This window comes from Hipposideros armiger, unplaced genomic scaffold, assembly GCF_001890085.2.
Source record: "Hipposideros armiger isolate ML-2016 unplaced genomic scaffold, ASM189008v1 scaffold_91, whole genome shotgun sequence".
In the NCBI taxonomy this organism is placed as follows: Eukaryota; Metazoa; Chordata; class Mammalia; order Chiroptera; family Hipposideridae; genus Hipposideros; species Hipposideros armiger.
In genome coordinates, this window is record NW_017731441.1 from 4,101,980 (window position 1) to 4,128,704 (window position 26,725).

The 26,725-nt window shown below is 40.5% G+C and overlaps 1 protein-coding gene across 4 annotated transcripts; it reads left to right on the forward strand.

The window, feature by feature from the left end:
* On the forward strand, nt 1-26,725 carry CHAMP1 (chromosome alignment maintaining phosphoprotein 1). Of its 4 annotated transcripts, XR_002124323.1 has the most exons (5): nt 1-118; nt 4,235-4,357; nt 21,335-21,459; nt 23,099-23,347; nt 23,495-23,620. XR_002124323.1 is itself a non-coding variant. In XM_019644840.1 (3 exons), the coding sequence occupies exon 3, from the start codon at nt 8,408-8,410 to the stop codon at nt 10,880-10,882; it is 2,475 nt and encodes an 824-aa protein (XP_019500385.1). In that variant the 5' UTR covers nt 1-118; nt 4,235-4,357; nt 8,355-8,407; the 3' UTR covers nt 10,883-11,911. The 4 variants fall into 4 exon arrangements, 1 of the variants encoding a protein (XP_019500385.1); XR_002124321.1 differs by lacking the exons at nt 21,335-21,459; nt 23,099-23,347; nt 23,495-23,620 and adding exons at nt 26,016-26,092; nt 26,408-26,725; XR_002124322.1 differs by having other exon boundaries at nt 23,099-23,620.

The following is a 26,725-nucleotide window of genomic DNA, read 5'->3' on the forward strand; positions in this document are numbered from 1 at the left end:
CTGCGCCTCGCCGCCATTCGGGAGGCCACTTCTCTGCAGGGCCTCGCGGAGCAGCCTGGGACCGCGAGCCCGGCCTCCCGCCGACATTCGCACACCTGGACGCCGCTGCGGCATAGCGGTGAGAAGCGGGGAGGGCAGGGAGGGGCGTAGTAGGGGCCGGCGGACTCCGAGACCCGCGTCCCATGGAAGCTACGGCGTCCACCTAGGAGGGGCCTGCACCCCGGGCCTGACGGAAGGACCCCTCCCCTGCAGCAGCGGGCGGGGTGGATGGACTCTCCGGGACTTGGGGGTGGGGAGGCAGGGAACGTTTTGTTTAAAACCCTGCTGGGAAGTCGGTTCTGGCTCTCAAGGAATGCATTCTTTCCGTTTCAATCCTACATAGAATTTTCTCTGCCCCTAGTCTGCGTGGGCTTTTGTCATCGTTGCTGTTTAAAAATCAGCTAGACAACCCACAGAAGGGGAGAAATATAATCATGTATCCGATAAGGGATTAGTGTCCAGAAAATGTAAAGAACTCTTACAACTCAACAACAAACAGCAACGCAATTCAAAAATGGGCAAAGGACTTCAGTAGGTATTTCTCCAGAGAAGATATAAAAATGGCCAATGAGCACATCAAAGGATGCTCATTAGCCATCAAAGTTATGAAATGAAACCAGAATGAAATACCATATCATAACCACTAGGGTGGCTATTATAAAAAAATATCACAAGTGATGGCGAGGATGTGGAGAAATTGGAGCACTTGTGCGTTGCTGGAGGGGATGGATGTAAAATGGTGCAACCAGCAGCTGTGGAAAACGGTTTCGTGGGTCCTCAAAAATTTAACCAGTTATATGATCCAGCAATTTCATCCTTTGGTATAAACTAAGAATTGAAAGCAGGGACTGAAATAGATATTTTATGCCAGTTTTCCTAGCAGCCTTATTCAAAATAGCCAAAAGGAGGATAAAATCCAAATGTCTATCAGTACATGAATGGAAAACAAATTGTGGTATATATACATCCTTAAAAAGGACTAAAATTCTGATACATGCTATTGTATACATGTGCTAAGTGAAATAAGCCAGATGGAAGGATGAATGTATGATTACATTCATAGAGACAATTGAATAGTGGACTCTAGAGGGCTGGGGGGTGGGGTAAGGATGGGAAGTTATTGTTTAATGGGTTCAGAGTTTCAGTTTCTGGGGCGATAAAAAATTCTGGAAATGGATAATGGTGATGTTTTTCAATATTGTGAATGTACTTAATTATGTTTTTTAAAATGGCTAGAGTGGTAAATTTTCTGTTATCTTTTAACAATATTTAAAAATGTATAGGAAAAGGTAAAACTAGAGATAGTAAAAATATCAATGGTTGTTAGGAGCACAGGGAATTGTTATGTCAGTGGAAGTATTCTGTATGGTTCATGTAATGGATACATGACACTACGTTTATGAAAACCCACAGAACTGTATAACGCGTAAAGTGACCCCCTAATGTAAACTGTGGACTTCAGTTAGTAATAATAGATTATTTGTAACAAATATACCACATTAATACAGGATGTTAATAATAGGTGAAAATATGTGCAGACAGGTATGTGAACACAGAGTGTTCTGTTCAATTTTTCTTTAAACATAAAACTGCTCTAAAAATAAAGCTTACTAATTTTTTAAAAATCAGCTGGGGTAAAGGACAATGCTACTATGTATATACATAGAACCAGTTAGCTTTAAACATGCTCTACAATACATAGTGTTTTAATTTTAAAATCTTGACATCAAAATGTTTTTTAAAATGACCAGTGGTGTTAGACTTTAAGGAAGAAATTGGATTGGAATGGGAAATAGGTGTGATGCCATATGGCATAGAACCTCATTGAAAAATACAGGATGATGGAGTGGCGAAACACTAATGATTAGAACTTATGTATTTTAGAGACAACATCAAGTCTGTAGAGGGAGGCAAAAAGTAGGGTGAGATAAATTTTTATTAACTGGACAATTTAGAGTTACTTTCATGGTTAGGCTTCGGAGCTCTGAAAATTAGGAAAAAAAATTGCTATTGTAGAATCTTAAAACTAGAAGGATTGTCAGTGTCTGGCCTCTACCCAGCAGCAGAATTCTGGACTTAATTCTGCAACATTCCTGTAAAAGACAGCATGGTGTTACAGCAGAGATCCAGAATTAGGAAACCAGGGTCTTCTGTTGCTTCCTCCGACCTAATTCGTGTGACCGTTGGCAAGTCACCTCTCCCCCTTAGCATCAGTTTCCTCAGTTGTAAAATGAAGAGGTTGGACTCAAGTCCCCTGAGGATCCTTCCAGTCCTATCTTGACCATTGGCTTCCAATTATAGAGGGCTCCTCCTACCTGAAAAAGCAGCTTTTTCTATGACTGAGTAGTCCATGATTGAGTAGTTCGTAGAACTTCATATGTTGAGCTGAAATCTGTTTTCCTGCTGGCTTCCACTTGTTGCTTCTAGGACAGCTTACATATTGTCCATATTTCTTCCCCTTTTGGAGTTAAGCGCCTGTACTCACAAATGACATGCTTTTAAAAACTGCCTGCCATCCTGGTTGCTTTCTGTTGCAAGTTCCTAGTGTTAGGGGCTCTTTTAAAGAGCTGGAGACAGTGATTCACTGGGTTACTCTGCCCAGGGCAGAATATGGAATGCAGTTCTCTAAGGTTTTCTATATCTGATATTTGGATTTTAAATATTTGGTAAATTTTATCTTGTTGATTTTGGCCACTGTACTTGCCTTTTCAAGATCTTAACTAAATTCCACTATATTAGCTTTGTCAAGATATGTTAGAAAAAACCTGGATAGTTAGAACTTTTTTCTGGTCTTCCATCAGATGCTGATTATTTACCTGATCTTGAGCAAGTTATTTAATGTCTAGGTTTGAGTTTCCTCAACTATAAATTGAAGTTTTACACTAGCCTGGTTCCTGGGTTGTTCTGTCCGAAAATCCAGTGACTTCCAGACTAGATGGTAGCTCAGGTCTTTTCTAGTTTTAAAATCCCGTGACTCTAAGATCAGGCTCCCAGCCTTCATGAGAGAATGTTTTAGGTTAACACATACTTTCTGAGCACATACTATGTACCAGTGATGTGCGAGGGTTACCGAGGTGAATGGGTAGTCCCTGCCCGCCAGGAGCCCACGGGCTGGTATGGAATCAGTCAGTAGTGCCAGAGGATGACTACTACAGTAGAGGGGTGTATACAGCAGGGGGTCCAAGGAAGACTGGGAAGGGGCGGGGAACTGGCCAGTTTTTAAGAAGCAGTCTCTCCTGAAGAATGGATGCACTTGCCTGGTGACAGGGTGACAAGATGTGGAGTGTGAAGGAGAGAAAATACCTTGTGCAAAGTCCCAGAAGCTTGAATTGTCAAGGAATTGCAGGAGGGTCAGTGCTTTGAGAATGCAGTACAGTCAGGCTAGATTGTGAAGAGCTTTATATGCCATGTTCAAATTTTGTACTGTAGGTGTTGTTGGGCTTACCTTGAAGAATTGTGAGCAGACAAGTCACATTAGATTTTTATGTTTGGAAGATGACTGGTAGCAGTATGACGAGTGGATTGGAAGGAAGTGAGACTAGTGTCAGGGAGCTAAGGCATCAGGATTAAAGCGGTGGGAGAAAAAAGCAATTGACACGTGTAGGGAATAGAAGGAAGGGTAGATCAATGTGTTGGAACTTAATCAGAAGAGTATGTGAGCCATTGTCTAGCTTTTTCATGGCCAGTTTATCTCATTCTGTTCAAGTCAACAACTTACCCAGACCTTTTGCCTTCTCTTTGAAATTCATGTATGAAATTCATGTATGAAAAGGCATTAACACTCACTGAAGCACCCCCATCTTTTTTTCAGAGGCCTCTTTCTTTGCCCCTTTGTCCTGTTGATTATGTTGTCCTTTCTTCCACTGCCTGTTAATTTGCTGCTCTGCTGGGTAGTATGGATAATTGACAAAATGGCAGCTACTCTTGTAGTTTGTAGTTACCACAGCAGTCTTTTAAGTGCTTTTCACATCAGCTGAAGTTAGACAGTGGGTTTGAGAAAGGGTTGTTTATATACATGGGCATTATTATTAAAGTGGAATTAGACAGGGTGGTGTCATAGATAGTATCTACTGTATTTGGTGTCATTTCATTAAATAAGTATCCTAGCTGATTGCATTGGACTTCTCTCCCTGGGGCACTAATTTATCACAGAGATGTAATTTTGATTACCTTTTCTTTATTTTTTTTTTTTTAGGTTCAACTTTTCATCTTTGGCCTTCATCATGCACTACAGACTCTTTGCTGTGCATTAGTCAAAAAGCCATGTAGACTTGTTGCCCTTTGAAGACCACTTTTAAGACTTCTATTAAGACAGGTGGTAAGTCTACCAGGGAAAAGCATGTTGGTCTTTCTTTGTTTCCCACTCTAAAAGTACTTGTCCTGGATTTATAAAGTGTTATCTAACCGGGACTCATTTACAGGAGCAGCTGTAATATGTGGGGTTAGTATAAAATTTCCAAAGAGGTAAGAAAGGGTGATATACAGTCAATGGAAAGTAGAAATCAGGAGAAAAAGTAATAGAGCTTTATCTACTGAAAGGGACCACAAGACTTGGATAGCAGTCAGGAAAGGGTATGAGGCTAAAAAGGTGGCCAGCTCTCTATTGTTGTACTGTTGTACTGTGTCAGAGATGTCCATTTATGACATGTGGTTTTGTTTTATTCTGTATTTTATTTGGTAAGTTTGCCAGAAGCATTTTTTTAAAACCTTCCTAACTATAGAACATTGTGCACAGACATTTCTGTGAAAATAGAAGAAAAAGTGCTTTACACTTACAGTGTATAATCTAATCCATGTATTATATAATTACAGGCTTTTTTTAAAAAGATTTTTATTGCGGAATTGGGGGATAGGAACAGTGCTGGGGAATTAGGGGAAGGGGAACAGACAAGTTGCTGTCCTTTTGTTCTTCAGTCTAGTTGTGGAGGACGTCGCTTCCCTGGCCCAAGTTGGCACCATCATTTCGCTCTTCCCGGGTGAGGCAGATGATTCACCGGCTTCTGGACTGCCGCTCACTGAGGCTGCTGGCCGCTCACGCTGGCTGCTGGCTACACACGGTAGCCCATGGCAACCCACTGCAGCAGGGGCTGCAGCTATGCCGTCGCTGGCAACTCATGGCAGCCCAGCTCCAGGTTGAGCTGTTGTTCAGCATCTTAGCTGTAGAGGGCAGTGTCACTGGCCCTCACACGTGGGATCCGAACCGGGGCCCTCTGGCGTCCCAAGCCAGCTCTTAACCAATGCACCACTCGGCCAGCCCTACTTACGGGCTTTTTGATCACCTATTTTATGAGTGACTGTTGGTGAAAGTTGATGAGGCAGCATATATATTAGAGGCTACTTTGTAGTTTCCATAATAATAATAATAATAATAATAATAATAGCGAACATTGAGCACTTGTGTATCAAATACTGTTCTAATCATGCTATAAAATATTACATCCATTTTACAGTTGAGGAAACTGAAGCATAGAAAGGTTTAGTAACTTGATAAAAGCCACGTAGTGGAGCCAGGACTCAAACCCAGCAAACCTGAGCTCAGCCTCTTATGCCATAATATATATGAAACATGACATGATATGATATAATGATATGATATATAACAATATCCCTCACCTCACTAATATGACCATCCCCTGACTGTTCATTATTGCCACTGACGGCCAGATGGGGTTACTGAGGTAACTTATTCTTTCTACGTGTTTTCTTCATTATGTTTTTAAGTTAAGATGCTTTTTAGAGAATTTTCTTCATTACTAAGTGATTATATTTTTTGTAGTTCTTCTAGCCCTAAAAACAGTTTTCTAAAAGACAGGATAATTGCAGAGTAACTCTGAAGGAGCTAATACTTTCCAAAGCTCTAGTTTGCTTCTCCAATTGTCACCTTTTCAACTTGAGACCCCTCAAAAATACAAATGATACACCACTGATACAGGTTATAGAAAACAATATTATCAGTAATAACATCTTTAAAAACAGAAATTATCAAAATAAGAATTGATAGTACATTTTTTAAGTTAATGTTTTTTAAATTAATAAAGGGAGATCCTGTGATTATAAGTAAGTGTTTCTAATCTGTACTGCTTTTTTGAGGAGCAGTACATGGAAAGAGTATATTCTGACCATAGTTACCATTAACACAGAGCACATTGTATGCTCTTAGTAATGGCTGTTACTTTTGGTAAACGATGGGGCATAATTTAATGAGAAAAGATTTTGCAATCCACCTGGTGAATAAATTCATTTTATATGTTAGTTACAGAATATGCTTTATTACTTCTTGGATTCCCATGCTGAGGAGAGCATACCAGGTGGAACTGGTGGAGAATAGAGTCCAGAATAGAATCATATACATGAAATTTAGTAAATACTAAATGGAACATTACGTATCAGTGAGAAAAAGGGTTGTGTAATCAGTGTTGTTGAGACAACCGAACTATTCATTTGGGGTGAAAACAAAGGCTGGTTTCCTACCTCACTTCTTTATACCAGGTGGATTAAAGATACAAATGTATAAAAGAATGTAATTTTCAAAATTATAGGAAAAAATATTGAGTGATTAAAAAAATGATGAAGTGGGAAAGCATAATTTAAAAGAGTCACGAAGAAAATACTTTGTTTTTAATTTTTATGTAAACCAGTTGTGTGTGGTAAAAAAAAAAGTCATAAAGTCAAGAAACAAATGATAAACTACATAAATATTTTCAATAAAAGCTGATTCCTCTTATATACAAAGACTATTTATAGATTAAGAAAAATGGACAAAGCATATCCTAGAAAAAGAAATATACATGGCTAATAAACAGGGGAAATGTTCAATGTTTTTCATTAAAGAAAAGAACACCAAAACAATAGTGAGAGACCAGTTTCCACTTAAGAAATACCAAGGATTAGAAGTTAACAATACTCAGTGTTGATGAGGAAGTTGGGGAATTGTTCTGTGTATATACACTGTTGGTTGGTATGTAATAATGCTGTAACTTCTTGAGAGTTTGGTAAAATGTATCAATTTTAATTGCAAATGCCTTTGAAGCAGGTAATCCACTTCTAGGAATTTGCCCTTCAGAAATACCCTCACATTCAAAGATGTATACGTACCAGGAAATTCAGTGCTCACTTCGTATGTAAAAATGTCCTAGAAAATGCCCTCTAATTCAGCAGGACTTTTTAAACCCATACCTGCCCTTCCATAGCAACTCAGAAACTTGGCCTAGTTTTGTTTCCAGAATCACCGAAACCTACACTTTTTACTTCCCTGGAGCCTCAGAACCCTGGCTGTGTTGCTTCTTTTGAGCCATAGACACCTTCTCTTCATCAAATGCAAGCAAGTTGTAGAACAGTATGTTTAATATCCCACTTGTGTAGAATGTGTTTATACATTTGTGCATACATAGAACATTTCTTCAGTGACATATAAGAATAATGGCTATCCTTTGAGAGTGACACTGTGTGAATATCTTATACTGCGTGAATGAGTATGTTTTTAATAGCGAGCTGCTGTTACTTTATCACCTAAGAATTTTAGGCGATATAACTTAAAATTTTTAAAAGTCATTTTCTGGCAAGCAAGTTCCTGCCTCAAGACTGTCCTCTATCTGAATTGCCCTTTTTCTTGGCAAACTCCTTCAGGTCACTCAAGGTCTCTGCTCAAGTGTCTGCTTGACAGCTTTCTTTATGTTGCCTTACATACTATTACCTCCCTACTAATGTAAGCACCATATTGCAAGACACCTCTTTAAACCTGAGTGCCTAGAAAAGCATGGGACACAAAGTAATTCATTTATTAAATAAATGAAAAATGAATTAGGATGGATAAAACATTATATGTTGATATTTTTTAAAAGCTATCTTTTCATAGTTAGACTTAGTTTAGTAAGTGTGCTCTGAAATGGATTGAGTTTCTTGCTCAGCCTAAATAGCCTAGCTTGAATTTTGGTATTTACTTAGCTTTGTGTGCTTACAGCTTGTTATACTCAGGGTTTTAGAGTCAATGTGTAAGGCACGTGCAGTAGGTAATTCTGAGGTTAGGTTTGTGTCACTGGTAGTCACATAACCTGGGTAAGTCACTTCTCTGAACCTGCTTCTTCATCTGTAAATGAAAAAAATGATACTTGAGTCATATTGTTAGGAGGATTAAATGAGGTGATGTATATAGACCTAGCAGAATTCCTGAAACTCAGTTAAAGATTAGTTCCATTTCTTCTTTTTCTTCAGAAGTTTCATAGAGATATTATTGAATAAATGCATGTGCCATCCTAGGCTGACAATTACATTCAAGATCATGTTTCCTGAAAATAATTTATTTCTACTTTTTGCAGCACTGTTGAAAGTTTTTAAACATATAATCGTGTGTGTTGTAACAGAAAGGAAAATGGAAGTATTCCCGGAACTTCGTAAACCATCAGTACGTTTGGAGTGTGACCACTGCAATTTCAGAGGCACAGATTATGAAAATGTACAGATCCATATGGGCACCATCCATCCAGAATTCTGTGATGAAATGGATGCTGGTGGGTTAGGTAAAATGATATTTTACCAGAAAAGTGCAAAGCTGTTTCACTGCCATAAATGCTTCTTCACCAGCAAGATGTACTCTAATGTGTACTATCACATCACATCCAAACATGCAGCCCCAGAGAAATGGAATGAGAAATCGAAAAATCCGTTGAACAAAGAATCAGATTCCGGGAAAAGCCCTCCTCTTCCTGAACACCAGAAAATGCCCTCTAATTCAGCAGAACTCCTGAAACCTGTGCCTGCCCTTTCCATAGAAACACAGCAACTTTGCCCAGTTTTGTCTCCAGAATCACCAAAACCCACTCCTCTTACTTCCCTGGAGCCTCAGAAGCCTGGCCCTGTTGTTTCTCCTGAGCCACAGACACCGTCTCTGCCTTCTCCTGAGCTCCCAAAATCTACCCCTATTTCTTCTCCGGAACTTCCTAAACCAGTCCCTGTTGTTTCTGAATCTCAGAAACCAGTCCCTATTCCTTCTCCAGAACCACAGAAACTTGTTCCTGTTTCTCCGGAGCCGGTAAAGTCCACTCCTACTAATCCCAAACCCCAGAAACACTCCCATTTCCCAGAAACATTGGGGCCACCTTCAGCGTCATCTCCAGAGTCACCAGTTCTAGCTGCTTCCCCTGAACCTTGGGGGCCATCCCCAACTGCGTCTCCAGAGTCTCGGAAGCCAGCCCGGACAGTCTCCCCTGAGCCCAGGAAGCCATCCCCATCAGGGTCTCCTGAACCTTGGAAGCCATTCCCTGCTGTTTCTCCGGAGCCTAGGAGACCAGCCCCAGCTGTGTCACCAGGTTCTTGGAAGCCAGGGCCACCTGGGTCCCCCAGGCCTTGGAAATCCAGTCCTTCGGCATCATCAGGACCTTGGAAGCCAGCTAAACCTGCTCCATCTGTGTCTCCTGGACCTTGGAAACCAATTCCTTCTATATCACCTGGACCTTGGAAACCAACTCCATCGGTGTCCCCTGCATCTTGGAAGTCTTCATCAGTCTCACCGGGTTCCTGGAAATCTCCCCCTGCATCTCCTGAGTCATGGAAATCTGGCCCACCAGAACTCCGAAAGACAGCTCCCACCTTGTCGCCTGAACATTGGAAGACAGTTCCCCCAGTGTCTCCTGAGCTCCGTAAAGCAGGACCCCCCTTGTCTCCTGAGCTTCGCAAACCAGGCCCACCGTTGTCCCCAGATATCCGTAGTCCAGCGGGATCTCCAGAGCTCAGAAAACCCTCAGGGTCTCCAGAGCTTTGGAAGCTTTCTCCTGATCAGCGGAAGACTTCTCCTGCTTCACTTGATTTTCCTGAGTCCCAGAAAAGTTCCCGTGGTGGTTCCCCTGATCTCTGGAAGTCTTCCTTTTTCATAGAACCTCAGAAACCTGTCTTCCCTGAGACCCGGAAACCTTCTGGGCCATCTGAGTCCCCTAAAGCGGCCTCCGATATCTGGAAGCCTGTTCTCTCCATCGATACTGAGCCTAGAAAGCCTGCCCTGTTTTCTGAGCCTACCAAAACAGCTCCTCCTGCCTCTCCTGAACCACGAAAACGTGTTCTTTTTCCAGAGCCCCGGAAACATGCCCTTTTCCCTGAACTTCCCAAGTCTGCTATCTTCTCAGAAGCTCAAAAGGTAGTTGAGCTTGGTGATGAACTACAGACAGATGCCATAGATGATCAAAAGTGTGATGTTTTGGTTCAGGAAGAACTACTAGCTACACCTAAGAAACTCTTAGAAGACACTTTATTTCCTTCCTCAAAGAAGCTCAAGAAAGACAACCAAGAGAACTCTGATGCTGAGCTTAGTAGTAGTGAGTATATAAAAACAGATTTAGATGCAATAGATAGTAAGGGCCAAGAATCAAGCAGTGATCAAGAGCAGGTTGATGTGGAATCTATTGATTTTACTAAAGAGAACAAAATGGACATGACTAGTCCAGAGCAGTCCAAAAATGTACTACAATTTACTGAAGAAAAAGAAGCTTTTATCTCTGAAGAAGAAATTGCAAAATATATGAAGCGTGGAAAAGGAAAGTATTATTGCAAAATTTGTTGCTGTCGTGCTATGAAAAAAGGTGCTGTTTTGCATCATTTAGTTAATAAGCATAATGTCCATAGCCCTTACAAATGCACAATTTGTGGAAAGGCTTTTCTTTTGGAATCGCTCCTTAAAAATCATGTAGCAGCCCATGGGCAAAGTTTACTTAAATGTCCACGTTGTAATTTTGAGTCAAATTTCCCACGAGGCTTCAAGAAACATTTAACTCATTGTCAAAGCCGGCATAATGAAGAGGCAAATAAAAAGCTAATGGAAGCTCTTGAACCACCACTGGAGGAGCAGCAGATTTGATTTTTAAACAATGTGGATATATGCTCTACAAAGTTTGTTGAAACCATTTGTTGAAATTTTAGCTAAATAGTCTAGTTGGATCAGTAGATGTTGATGTGTATGGTATACCGTGTTTAATTGTCTCAGTAGTATTACAGAGAATAAGCATTTGTTTATTTTCTTTTCATGGTGTCTGTCTGTTTATGTGGCTTTCTTGTAAGTCAATAAATTTATACTGTATATTCCAGATGGGTAAAATTTCTCTAATTTCTTTACATTTGAATAACATAAAGATGTAGGTGTTCCATTTAACAATCAAGAGCAAGTTGTACTCAATTTAAATCATCTAGTTAAAGTATATCTTTTTTGGTGAAACTAATTTCAGACAATGGGAATTATTAGTTGGAATGTTTAAGAATTGGCATGAAAAATTTGAGAAATTTTGTTCTCTTTCCTTAAATGTACTTTCAGATCATAAAAGTTATTTTGAAGTTTCTATTTGATCATACAAATTAGTTTTTTTTATAAATCTTGAACAGTTTCTACATGTTAACTTTTATGTGATGGAAAATTGGAGTCAGGCTTGCTGATTTTCTGCTAAACGGGGAAAAATTGAGTAAGTTTAAAAAATTGTTTCCAGCCTTCTATAGGAAACTGAAAAAGGTGAGTATGATTTTAGGTCTTGTATTAGTTATTTCCTTTGGAGTCTTCCATTCTGTATCTTATTCCAAGATCTGGCTCTTCAATTCCTTGTGAGCTCACACCAATAGATGATCCTTAATTGCCAAATGTGTTAGAGATGTACCTCCTACTCCTGGGCCTTATGTGCTACCTGTTGGGGCTTCAGATCAGGGTAATGAGTAGGAACTGAAAGTCTTCCAGATTCACAATGGAAAATTTTATAAATAGACATTTCTGTTTGAGAATTTGTCAATTTTATGTTTTTAAAGTTGTTACTGTAAATACCTTGAGCCTGTTCATGGGTTATTCTAAAATATCTTGTGAAATGTGTATCAACCAAATTAAAAACAAAGGTTTTCATGTCACCAACATCTTCATGTGTGTGTTTTCTTTTTCATTGTGTGATATCCAAATTTTATTACTTTTCCCTATTTCCACTTTTTTTCAGCACACTAATTTTTTCATATTTGGAGCAGCACTTTCTCAGAGTTCTGTGGTCAAATCAGTTAGAGAATCACTATACCAGGTGCTCCTTTTGGAAAATCTCATCCGTGCACATTAGTTTATTAAAGGTTGTTTAATCCCAGTGGATGGAAGTCCTAGCTGCCTCATTTAAACAATGCGAAGCATTTAGTGCCGTAAGGATTCTGATGTGTAGCCAGGATTGAGACACTGGCTTTAATTAAGCTGTTCCTGGACATTTTTGAACAAGGAGTGTTTTTTTTTTTTTTTTCATGGCATCCAAATTAATATGCCAGTTGGGAAGGCTTAATGTTTAGGATGGTCTTAAAAGCTTCAGGTCTGTCACTTTGTTGAGTACAGTCAGGCAGGGAAAGCACTCTGAGTAGTTGGCTCTGTCATTAATTTACACTGTGCACCTTGAGAACAAGCTTCCAGATCTGGAGTTTCCTTCTCGACATGATGCCAGCAAGTAGGACAGTGAAGATATATTGGATCTACTGTTGACTTTTTCTCATCTGTACTGACTTGATTACAATTACGAATGGATAAACAAAGGGTCTGCAGTACCCAGAAACCCTTTGAAGCCTGCAATCTCAAACCAACTGTGTTAAGGCAACAGATTCTTCTCCTTAGGACATCACGCTTTTTGGTGCAAACTTCTCACAGAATCATACCTAGACCTTTGCTCAAGGTGGAGCCAACTAGATCCCGTGACTTGCCATCTGATGTGAGTTTTTTCATAATATTGTCATAGAGTAGAGGATGTTATGCTAGGGCAAGGGGTGGTGATGAATGTGTAGTTTTGTTCTTAAGTCCTTAACCCTATTTAATTAAATCAGCATGTTCTTGGCTCCCTTTATGGGTGGCTTCCAACTTTTATTCCTCTTACCTCTAAGGTCAGGGTAAGCTGTGCCATTACTTTAGAACCTAATTCCTGTTTTTCACCTTGATAACTTGGCCTCTTATACGATAGCATTCCTCTAATATGACGCTCTGTACATTTTCATTTTCTTATTTTCCTGTGTAATTACAATTATAATGAATTCACAAACCAGTAATTTTACTTAATCTGCAAGAGAATCATGTCATCTTTTACTGAACAGTCATGGACTTGATGCCATTGTTTTGGGTGACCATTTTAATTTTCATTAATTTGACTGCGTAAATTGTGATGTGCCTATAACAGATTCTTTTGCTTTTGTTTTTAATGTTGGTGTGGATTCTGTAGCTTTGTCTTGGATGAAGATGGATGCTTATCAAATCTGATCCATGATCACAAAATGTAGAGGGGTGCCTTTTTAAATTGAATTACTCCCTATATCTGAAAAACTGAAATTGTACCCTTTTGCAACCTAGCTCTTTCTGTTCACATGTAATTTGGATCATGTGATATATTAATTTCCTGTTGCTGCTGTAACAAATTACATGAAACTTAATGGCTTAAAACAACACAAATTTGTTCTCTGACAGTTCTGTACTTCACTGGGCTAAAGTCAAGGCGTCGGCAGGGTTGCATTCTTTCCTGGGGGCTCTGGAAGAGAATTCATTCCCTGCACTTTCCAGCTTCTAGAGCAGCGGTTCTCAACCTGTGGGTCGCGACCCCTTTGGGGGTCGAATGACCCTTTCACAGGGGTCGCTTAAGACCATCGGAAAACAAAAAGATATTTACATTACGATTCATAACAGTAGCAAAATTACAGTTATAGAGTAGCAACGAAAATAATTTTATGGTTGGGGGTCACCACAACATGAGGAACTGTATTAAGGGGTCGCGGCATTAGGAAGGTTGAGAACCGCTGTTCTAGAAGCTACCTTCACTCTTGGCTCATGGTTCCCTTCCTGCATCTTTGAGCTATCACATAGCATCCATCTCCTTGACCCTGCTTCTGCTGTCACATCTCTTTCTCATTCTCCTGCTTCCTTCTTTGACTTAAGGACCCTCGTGAAAACATTGGGCCACCAGGATAATCTAGAATGGTTTCCCTGTTTTAAAGTTAGCTGATTAGCAACTTTAAATCTCCTTTGGCATATAAACTACTATATTCACAGTCTGGCAATTGGACTTGGACATCTTTGGGGGCCATTCTGCCTACCACACCTGGGCTTGAAAATTGGGGGTTTGATTCCTCTGCCTGGCTTAAGCAAGCTTGGTTGAGTTTCTTCAGCAGTATATCTGTTGCTAGCACCTCACTAGTCTAGGTCCTCATCATTGTGTGCACAGATTGGTGCAGTAGAGATGGCCCATAGTTTGGGGCCTCCAGTGTCAATCTCCATCCACCATTTACACATCAAAATAAGGTCTCCACTGATTTTATGTTGCATTCTCAATACAAAACGACCCCTTAAGGTCCAGTTACTTAAGGCATTGGCAAACGATACCTTAAGTAACCTTCCCAACCCACATTGCTTGTTGCTTTTTCTACCCCAACCTGTAATGCTCACTCTTTTTCTTATTAAAGTCCTACCCTTACTAAGCTTGGCACAATTCTCACCACCTGCCAAGGCTACTCTTGCCAAACTGCTTTTTTATTTTATGAGTTAGAAAAAGAAATCTTATGAGACTGAATTGGACCTCATTTGCTGTTATGCTACTTTTTTACCAGTTTCCCAGACTGGATGCTACACTCAATCCTAGAACAAAATACTGCTGGAATAAAATCTGATGTTTCAACACCTTTGATCCTGATCAATTAGTAGCTTAGTTGGTTTAAGCATAATGTCAATTAACTTTTTGCTTCTAACACCAGCCAGTCTCTTGCAAATGTTTGCTGTAGGCCACAGGGAGGATTAAATGAAATAGGAAGGCTACTAAATTCTTAACTTGATTTGTATAAATGTAAGAGTTCTAGGTCAAGTGAACAAAAATATAACTTGAATTATAAAAACAGTCATAGCTCTGCAATCAGTTTCCAGACTTGAGCCAGTTTACAGACCCAGAGCTCCTTGAATGAAAGGGGGGCCAGGCCCCCTTGAGCAAGGACCTCAGTACATTGCCAAAAAATTTATACTGTTAATCCCTCTCATGGCCTTCCCCATAGGGAACTATGGCCATTTACCTGAGTGACTGCTTTGGGGAATGGGAAATAATCAGACCCTTTAGGAATGCCTAGATACTGGCACTGTAGCCCTCCAATTAGAGTCAGGACTTATGGAGATCAGATAATCAATGTAGTTTCAGCTCAGGTACATCTTACAGTGGGTTCAGTGGGTCCACAAACCATCCAGTGGTGGTTTCCCCAGTTCTGGAATGCATAACTAGACATACTTAGGAATTGGCAGTGTCCCTACATTGGTTCCCTGACCTGTGAAGTGAGGGCTACTACCGTGGCAAAGGCCAGTTGGAAACCACTAGAGTTGCCTATACATTGGAAAATAGTAAACTAAAAGCAGTCAAATGGAGAGGATTCTGGGAAGATGATGGAGTAGGAAGCACCAGGAATCTGCCTGCCTATCTACACAGCAATTGCACTGGCAGAATCTGATACAACTTTTGGAACTCTGGAGAAGGGGTGGGTAGAAACTTATGGTTAATTTTAGTTAATTTCAGCTCTTCACACAGTAGCAGCCACCCATCCCTCAACCCTAGCCATCGGAGCATCTTGCACACAAATTGTGGGAGTTAGGCTGGGTCAAAAGGACCCTGTCTTCCAAATATTGGGGATCTGTGCTCTGATTGCTAATTGCTGCTTTTGATCACAGAAGTGTGACAAGGTGGGCAGCCATTCTTATTGTACCTCCCCCCATTGTTGCAAGCCCCTTCCCCTCTAGCTGAAGTGACTTCCAGGAGAGTTAAATCTTTGATCAATGGAAATTATCAAGGATGAGGAGCAGAGAAAAAAGATTGAAATAAAAGTGAGCAGAGCCTACGGGACCTGTGGGACACCATCAAGTGGACAAAAATATGCATGTGGGAATTCTAGATGGAGAAGAGAGAGAAAAGGGGGCAGAGAAAATATTTGAAGAAATAAAGGCTGAAAACTTGCCAAATTTTATGAAAAACATGAATATAAACACTCAAGAAACTAAGCAAGCTCTAAGTAAGATGAACTCAAAGAGACCCACACTGAGATATAATCAAACTTTGAAAAGCCAAAGACAAAAAGTAAACACTGGAAGCCGTAAAAGAGAAAATATGTATCACATAAAAGGGATTCTCAATAAAATTTCCAGATTTCTTACCAGAAACTGGAGGCCAGAAGACACTGGGTTGGTATATTCAGAGTGCTAAAAGAAAAAAAACAAAAAAATTGTCAACCAAGAATCCTGTATCGGGCAAATCAAGACATTCTCAGATAAACAAAAGCTGAGGAAGTTTGTGATCACTAGACATGCCCTGTAAGAAATGCTCAAGGGAGTTCTGCCAGGTGAAATGAAAGTACTGTAGACAGTACCTTGAAGCCCTATGGAGAAAAAAAAAATCTTTAATAAAGGTAAATATATGGACAATTATAAAAGCTAATATTGTAACAACGGTTTGGAACTGTACTTTTTGTTTTCTACACTATTTAAGAGACTAATACATTTAAAGAAAAAAATTAGTGTAACACCAAAAAACAACTCCCCCATAAAATAGGCAGAGGACATGAAGAGACATTTCTCTAAAGAGGACACACAGATGGCCAACAGACATGAAAAAACGCTCAACCTCACTAATCATTAGAGAAATGCAAATAAAAACCACAATGAGATACCATTTCACTCCTGTCAGAATGGCTATCATCAGTCAAACAAGTGTTGGCAAGGATGTAGGGGAAAAGGGAAACCTCATGCACTGTTGGTAGGATTGCAGATTGGTGCAGCCACTATGGAAAACAGTATAGAGGTATCTCAAAAAATTGAAAATGGAACTACCGTATGACCCAGCAATTCCACTCCTGGGTATCTAACCAAAGAAATCCAAAACACTAATTCGGAAAAATACATGCACCCTTATGTTCATTGCAGCGCTATTCACAATAGCCAAGAAACAACCAAAATGCCCATTGACAGACAATTGGATAAAGAAACTCTGGTATGTTTATACAATGGAGTATTACTCGGCCATAAAAAAGAATGAAATCTTACCATTTTCAACAACATGGATGGACCGAGAGAATATTATGCTAAGTGAAATAAGTCAGGCTGTGAAAGACAAATACCATATGATCTCACTTATGTGGAATCTAAAGAACAGAATGAATGAGCAAACAAAACAAGAGTCAGAGATATAGGAAAAAAAACTGACGGTTGCTAGATGGGGTGAGGATGGGGAAGAAGGTGATGGTATTAGGAAGTACAAAGTAGTCACAATATAGTCATGGGGATATAAAATACAGTATGAGGAATATAATCAGTAATGTTGTAAAGGTCACGTAAGGTGCCAGATGGGCACTGGACTTATCAGGGGAATAACATCATAGACTGTGTAAATGCCCGACCACTGTGCTATACACCTGAAGCTGAAGTAGAATAACATTGCATGTCAACTATAATTATATACATATTATAATATGTATATTGTACATATATGTATATTATACATATATAATATATATAATATATAATATGTATAATATACATATATATATAATATATATCTATATATAGTCACGGGATGTAAAGTACAGCATAGGGAATATAGTCAATGGTATTGTAACAGCTATTGGGTTACTGGAAAAGTCATGACGCATTTTTGCAACGAAAATAAAAAAAAGACGTCATGACTTTTCTGACAACCCAATATATATGATGTCAGAAGGGTAGTAGATTGGGGGGTTATAACTTGGTAAGGGATTTAAATGTCTAGCATATTTTGTACACCTGAAACTAATATAAATAAATAAATAAAATTTAAAAAATAAAATATTTAGTGTAAAACTAGCATTACTGTGACTTGGTAACGCCAAATCTTTTTTCTATATAATGGAGGAGACTAATGCATTTAAAACATTGTTAGTTTATGTTTTGGGGCACATAATGTATAAAGATGTAAATTTTTTAAAATTAACATTGGGGTGACAATGATTAGTAAAGTTACATAGGTTTCAGGTGTACAATTCTGTAATACATCATCTATATATCACATTGTGTGTTCACCACCCAGAGTCAGTTCTCTTTCCATCACCACATATTTGTTAAGATGTAATTTTGTGACATCAACAACCTAAAGGGGTGGGGATGGAGCTGTAAAGGAGCAGAGTTTTTGAAGTTAAGATGCTGTAAATTCAAATTAGAATGTTATAACTTTAGGATGTTAATCTTTATGGTAACCACAAAGAAAATTGCTATAGAGTATACTCAAGAGGAAATTAAGGAATTTAAACATTTCACTACAAAAAAAAAATCAACTAAATGCAAAATAAGACAAATGCAAGGAATGAAGGACAAAAACCATAGACATTGTATATGCTCTATAGGCTATAAGGTGTATAGAAAACAAAAGCATAACGTCTGGTCTGGTGGATGAGGCAGAGACTTTCCACCTCAGCAAGAAAACTGGATGTCCAGCCATGGCCTGAGGACCATTCATGAGCCCACCTTATAGGAGGAAGCAGGAAGGGGAGCCAAGCCCCTAGAACAGCGGTTCTCAACCTGTGGGTCGCGACCCCTTTGGGGGTCAAACGACCCTTTCACAGGGATCACCTCAGACCGTCGGAAAACAAAAATATATTTACATTACGATTCATAACAGTAGCAAAATTACAGTTATAGAGTAGCAACGAAAATAATTTTATGGTTGGGGGTCACCACAACATGAGGAACTGTATTAAGGGGTTGCGGCATTAGGAAGATTGAGAACCGCTGCCCTAGAAGCCTTTACTGGTGTGAGTGGGGCTCTTTCTCTTATGCCAGGCGGAGCTGGCTCTACTGAATGACCATCTGAGATGCACACAGCCAGCCAGGGTAAGCCAGGTGGGAACTAACAGAATCTATTGACTCCCCAATGCCTGGTACATTGTAGGCACCCGTTAAATACTAGTTGAATACACAAGTGAATAGGCTTTTCACACACGTGCAAGGGAAAAGCTACCAGAAAACTGACACTGGCCAGGTGAGTTCCTTGATGCATGGCCAATGTAAGTGTAAAGCTAAAGCTTTTCCAAACAGTCTTGTTTGCTCCTGTGATGGGGGAGTCAGAGTGCACTTTGCTTCAAGCAGGCTGCCCCAAGAATGAAGGTCACCTGCTCTTGTTGGCAAAAACAGGAGTGGTGAGCATAGAAACCAACCTGGCCTTGGATACTGTTTGTGGTTGCTGGATACTGGAGCTTCAGGACAAGCTCATAACTACTCTCCTGCCCAGCGTTCTGTATGAGTTTGGAGCCAGGCTCCCTCTCCCAGCAAGGACTTCCACCACCTGTCATCACCAAAACAGGTAAGGCACTGGCAAGGCGAAGGACCTGCTTTCTTGCATGTTACAGCTTTAAGGCTTGACAAGCAAACAGTTCCTCTCATGCTGGGAATAACAAGCACAGTGGTTGAGAGCTTGGGCTATGAAGTCAGACAAACCTACCTTCATCACTTTGTGTTTGTGTGGAGAAGGTGAACTTGCGCGAGCTATTATCCTCAAATGCAAAATGCAGTAGACTTGTAGGACCTACCTCATAAGGTTGTTACTGGCATAAGATAGCATAAAGTGCCCTGGGCACTCAGAGTGCCTGGCACACTGAATGTACTTAATAAATGTTAGATGCTATCATTTCATGCTCTGATTTAATTATGCTAAGAAAAACTTTGACCACTGGTAGGAAAAATAACTTTCATATTGAAAGTTCAGGGTTTTATGGCTTACCTCTTCGTGGCAATGAGTTAGAGCCTTTGATTCCATACTATCAACATCTGAGTTATAAATACCCAACTTGTAACCACACTGGAAATACCCATAGTGGACTCCCACCCTGGGGTAGGGGCTCTCTAGTGGGCCAGAAGTCCTATCTGATTTTCCATTCACCCTTGGTGCTATCACCACAGAAAGGAGGCCTCAGGTCCTGGCTGAAACAGCCTATGCATCACTTCCTCATCCAGAGACTTTCCTGCCTCCCAGCCTCTGCAAGGCAGCCACACACCTAGCACTCTATTGTAACCGACTTTTATTAGAGTATCTCCCCTCCTTAAAGGCAGAGACCTGCATGCCTTATTCCTGGGATATAGAGCAAACATTTGCTGAATGAGAGGATGGGGCATTATTTGCTACCCAGCATTTCCCCATAGACACTACGGCTTATCAGTAGTTTTCAACCCTGGCTACACATTAGAATCACCCGGAGAGCTTTAAAAACTAGCAGTTCTTGGGCCCTACCCCAGACCAGTGGACTACTGTAGGTCTCAGGCACAGGCCTGGGTGTTTTCTAGAGTCACACATGCTTCCCAACAGCCAAGGTTATGAATGGTGGTTATAGACCATGTTTATCAGGTCCTCAGTCTTACCCACAGCCTGCCTGTGCTGTGCTAGATAAAACTCCCTGTGTGGGAAGGGGCACCTTACCTCTCTCCACCTCAGGTTTTGTTTTTAAAAAGGTAATATGACATCTACTTCACGGAGCCGTTAGGACAAAAGTGATTGGGCTGGCCGAGTGGCTCAGTTGGTTAAGAGCTTGCACAAGAATGTGAGCTCTGAGCAACAGCAGTTTGAGTCCCAGCCTGAGCTGAGCTGCTGCTGAGCTGCCAACAGGTGGCAGGATGGCTCAGCTAAAAAAAATTAAAATAAAAATTAAAAAAAAAAGTGATTAAGAGAAGGTGGCTGTGCACATTGTGAATCACATTTGGGATTGAAGCAGGAACATCTTAACACATACTGTATTTTTAGTTATAAAATTCAATATCTAAATGAGCAGAGAAGAGGCCAAATGAGTTCAATTTTAAAATTGTGATCTCCAGGGCCGACCGAGTGGCGTGTTGGTTAAGAGCTGGCTTGGGACGCCAGACGGCCCCGGTTCGGATCCCACATATGAGGGCCAGTGACACTGCCCTCTACAGCTAAGATGCTGAACAACAGCTCAACCTGGAGCTGGGCTGCCATGAGTCGCCGGCGACGGCGTAGGCTGCAGCCCCTGTGGCAGTGGGTTGCCATGGGCTACCGTGTGTAGCCAGCAGCCAGCGTGAGTGGCCGTCCAGAAGTCGGTGACTGATCTGCCTCGCCCAGAAAGAGCACAATGATGGTGCCAACTTGGGCCAGTGAAGCGACGTCCTCCACAGCTAGACTGAAGAACAAAAGGACAGCAACTTGTCTGTTCCCCTTCCCCCAATTCCCCAGCACTGTTCCCATCCCCCCAATTTCCCAATAAAAATCTTAAAAAAAAAAAGCAATGCTCACATTTAAAAATAAATAAATAAAATTGTGGTCTCTACATTCAGGGAGAGAAGAGGGTTGAAGTGAAGCCAGACGGAGCCACGTGGCTGCCCAGTGTGGTTAACAGGCTGGGTCTCCTTCAAGCTGATAGTCTTTAAATACTTGCTAAACGTTCATTCAGAAGAGGTTGGTAAGTCTTGAAAACCCCTTTGATGTCTCCTTCCCAGAAAATGAGAAACGAAGTGACTCTAGTAATTGAATAACAAATCCTTTTAAAAGTCAGATAGTTTCTAATTCTTTGTTCTCAATAAAATTGAAAGAACTATCATAATGGTAGACAATTAGAAGTAATTTTTGATTATAGATAACTGGACATTTGGCATATAACTTGAAAAAAATTTAAAGAATTATATGTATTACTGTAATCAAACTCCTCAGCTCCCTTCTATTTCAACAAGGTTTCTCAGCAATTAGATTCATAAAAAGTGGAATAGAATTGTCCAACATCGTCTTATTCTATTAGTAAAAAGTATTCATTCATCTGTCAATATTTGAACCAATTGGAAAAAACTCCATCTCTCTGAGATGAAGTTTCTTTTTGACACTTCATTATTGAAAACTTTAAACATCCACAGAAGTAGAGAGAGTATTAAAATGCACCCTCACCAGCTTCAAGTTATCAATATCCTGTTGTTTTTCAAGAAGGGGCGTTTCCATACTTTTTATGTTTATATCTTAGACAGACTATCATAGACTGGCTGGCTTATAAACTGAAGAAATTAATTTCTCACAGTCCTTGAGGCTAGGAAATCCAAGATTAAGAGGCAGGCAGATTTGGTGTCTTGTGAGAGCTTGTTTCCTGGTTCATAGACCGCCATCTCTGGAAGGGGTGAGGGAACTCTTTAGGGTCTCTTCCACAGGGCACTAAATCCCATTCATGGGGGCTCCACCCTCATGACCTTAGCACCTCCCAAAGGCCCCACCTCCAAATACCATCACATTGGTATTAGGTTTCAAATTAAGACTTTGGGGGAAGGACAGAAGCATTCAGACTATAGCAGTTTATATATCAACTATATATCATTTGCTTATACACTTACTGAAATAGATACTTTTAATACTTGGGAACTTAGGAAATCTAAAATTTTAATTCATGTGTACATTTTTGTAGGGAATTTTAGCCTAGTCAGGATAAAATAATGTGAAATTGAAATATGAAAATTGTTTTAGGAGATAAAGGTTTGAGGGCCACTTGTTAAGAAAACAACAGTTGGCTAAGTGTAAAACTTCCCCAGTTTGAAACTGGGACAAGTCTTCCCCAATTCCTCAGCCTCCTTTTGTGCCTGGTCTTAGTAGGAACAGGTGAGTAAGTCCAACAGAGCTTATAAAGTATCACTTGGGTATTTGATAACTGCAGACAGTGACTCAGGGGGCATAGGGTAGAGCCCAGCAGCTTTACTTACTGGTATAATATAAATCCCAATGAAAAGATGCCAATACAGATGACTGATCCATTCATTCGGACAAGCCCTTGCCAGGCCGGAACCTCAAGACCACATCACGTTAACACTCATGGACTGGCCAAAGGAGTTGGCTGGATGTTGTCTTTATTTAAAATGTTGATATTTTGTTCATCATGGATTTTTTGGGCACTAGTTTGATTTTTAAAAAAATATTGCACTGAAATACCATTTACATCAACTACTGAGTTTTTGTGCGAGTGCTTCACTCGCCTCACCCATTTCTGGGCTTGTTCTGGGAGCTCTTTCTCTCTGGCCTCCATGGTGGGCAACCCCTATAAAAGACCGCATGTTTGCGTCTTTGGGCAGGTTACCTGGAAGTCATGGATGGTTTCTCTCCGCCTGGAACAACAAATGACCCTCCCGAGAGAGGTGAGGAAACCCCGTACAGATTTCCTGCTGAACAAGAGGCTGCACACCAAGTATCGGACTGTGACAGAGGGGGAGCTCTGACTGGGCGTGGCAATTTCAAGATGGGGGCACCCCTTGGCTGCTAGTGCCTCCCTCTTTAAAGAAAGCCCTTTGTTCCTGTTTATGGCAAGAAGATTGTGAAAACAGGTTAGTGCTGGATTACTGACAGCTTAATGTATAAAAAAATTTAACTTTTTAAAAGTTATTCCTTTGAGGATCTGATGAAAGCTAATATAGACCATTCCACAGACAACATTTGATATGCTCACTCATAACATTGTGATACTAATTTAGGGAGCCCATGGATGACCAGAAGAACAATGTCACCATAACCCCCAACATGGATTTCTGGTTAAGAATTCCTGATGGAGGGCCGGCCGAGTGGCGCGTTGGTTAAGAGCTGGCTTGGGACGCCAGAGGGCCCCGGTTCGGATCCCACATATGAGGGCCAGTGACACTGCCCTCTACAGCTAAGATGCTGAACAACAACTCAACCTGGAGCTGGGTTGCCATGAGTCGCTGGCGACAGTGTAGGGTGCAGCCCCTCTGCAGTGGGTTGCCATGGGCTACCATGTGTAGCCAGCAGCCAGCATGAGCGGCCCTCAAGCCACCGTGAGCGGCCGTCCAGAAGCCGGTGACTGATCTGCCTCATCGGGAAGAGCACAATGATGGTGCCAACTTGGGCCAGTGAAGCAGCGTCCTCCACAACTAGACTGAAAGAAAAAGACAGCAACTTGTCTGTTCCCCTTCCCCCAATTCCCCAATAAAAATATTAAAAAAAAAAAAAGAATCCCTGATGGAGAGGACCTGGTTCTGCCATTTATGACTCTGAAGGTTTGAAGAAGACCGTGACGTTGTAGGGATTTCCGTTCCTTTTATGTGAGAGGAAGGGTGTGAACCTTGTGAAGTTAGGGATGGGCCTGCTTTGCTCACACTGTATGCTTAATCCTTAAAAAAGTACCCTCCACACAGAGCCATTTAGTGAAAATTTGATGAATGGATAAATGTGCAAAGGCAACAATAAGTGTCTCTTCAAAGAGCTGTTGTCAGGAAAAATGTAGGGAACTTCATAAACATGAGATTCTATTATTTCAACCTAAGGAAGCTAGGATTTCTTAATGATGTGAATCTTTTCAGTGGAAATATGGATTTATTATAAAGATAGGTATATTCTTTGTGAAAAAGCATAGGTGAGTTTTTGAGAGTGGATGGCATTAAGTAACCTAGTCTGTCATAAGCTAGTCTGTTTCTGTCTTCCGTCTCGCTCTCTTGCTGATATTTAGGGGCAAATGCAGAAAGTGTTCAGGAAAGAAGTACTGGATTATTCTTGGAATCTGTGTCAGGGAAAATATGATTTGTTAGTTCTCATGCCTGACAACATAATCCTACAGATCTTCTCTTTTCTTGATTTGGATGACATTAGACAGCTATCAAAAACTTGCAAAAGATTCCAAAAGGTAAGGCCTTAAAATATTTTTTTACTTGTAAATATTGCACAGAATTTCAAAGAAAAAGGGTGTCATTTAGAAAATCTTAACTTCATATGGTGACAAACATTGGATTGGGGCAAAAATAATTAAAACAAAAAATAATTAAAAAAAACATTTTTTACTTATGACCTAAGAAATTGTTTAAATTACCACTTAAGAGGAAAATGTAGCACAAGTAGAGAGAACAATAAAATGCAGCACAAGTAGAGAGAAAAATAAGTTTTGTTTGTAAAACATAAGATTGCTAAGGGTCATAGGCAAAGCAATTGCACTAAGGGGAAATCCATTATGCTGCATTTCAAGGTAAATGGCATTTTTTTTAAAAGGCACACATTAAAGAAAATGTTAAAAATAGTACTAATATAGTTTCTACTCATACTTGAACTTAAGCAAACACCAAAACAGAAAAAGAAATTCCAGGGCACAATAACCGTTTGGTGTGTTTATTTTTTGTACTTGTGCAGGTCTGTCTGTAGGATGTAGTGTTAGGAACTCAAATGCTGGGTGTAGGGATTTTTCCATTTTAAGTTTTGATAGATAAGGCGGTTTTGCCTGAGGAATTTTCTGTATAACATAGAAACTACCAAATCTTGATTGAATGAGGACAGAAATGATCCAAGAGAAGAAGAGGTTAGAGGCCCAGGAGAGCGGGGCCATTGCTCCAGGTCATCAGTGGGGCGTCTGCCCGATACTTTGTCCCCTCCCTGTCCTCAGGTCTCCTGGGCAGGCTTGCCTTAGTCTGCTCAGGCTGCCATAACAAAATACCACAGACTGGGCGTTTAAACTACAGACATGTATTTCCTCACCGTCTAGAGCAGCGGTTCTCAACCTTTCACAGGGGTCGCCTAAGACCATTGGAAAACACATATTTTCGATGGTCTTAGGAACCGAGACACCACTCCTCTATCCGTCTCCAGGCCCACATGCAGATACGCCCACATACGAGTACCCGGCGACCCCGTGAAAGGGTCGTTGGACCCCCAAAGGGGTCGCCACCCACAGGTTGAGAACCGCTGGTCTAGAGGCTTTAAGTCCAAGATCGAGGTGCTGCCTATTTCATCCTTGATGAGGCCCTTCCCGGCTTGCAGATAGCTGCCTTCTAGCAGTGTCCTCATGTGGCAGAGTGAACGAACTCTCCGCTGTCTTCTCTTGTAAGGACACTAATCCTATCGGGTCAGAGCCTCATCCTTAAGACCTCATAATTTTAATTACTTCTTTATTCCAAACAGAGCCACATTGGGGGTGTAGGGCTTCAATGTGTGAATTCTGAGGGATAAATTCATTCCATAGCAAGGCCTGATGTCATGCTTTCTGTCATCTGTTAGGACATCATCGGAATGCCAGCAGTTTGGTTTCCAAACAGCATCTCCTACATTGGCCCTGACACCCCAAAGTGGAACAGGTATCCTCTATCAAATCAATTGTTTCATTTTTGTTGTTGTTGTTCAGAAAAGTATGGTCCTAGTGTCATAGGAAAATGCGTGTAACAGAGATAGTCATATGTAGGCACACTGTATGTAATATGTACACACAATGCTCTCAATTTGGCACATTGATTTTTCTATCGTAATAACTTAAAATTATTCTACTAAAAATGCTATTATCATTGAAAAATGCCATCCCTTTTATGGGGTAGACTGCTTGAGTTTAAATTGACCAAGACCTCTTTTATCCCTTTCGTGATTTAAGGTTACTTATGTAATTATTTTTCTTTTAGATGCGTAACAATGAAGAATTCTGGGAGAAATTTAGAACTTTACAGGATAAACATGTTTTTGATACAAAGAAGATAGGGACAACCATTTATAAGAAGCTGCTAGCTTTCCACCAAAATGCAGCCCAACAGATGCTCACACAGAGAAGACAGACAGCATTTTTCTAAACTTAACTGAAGTGACAAAAAAAAAAAAGATTAAACTGAATTTTCATGTAACAGTTATTACCATTAGACCTTGACTGTAGCTGAGAGCTGAGACTGGGCTGATGCAATTATTTGGCAGATTTAAGTAAGATAATTTGTTTTTTTTTTTTTTAA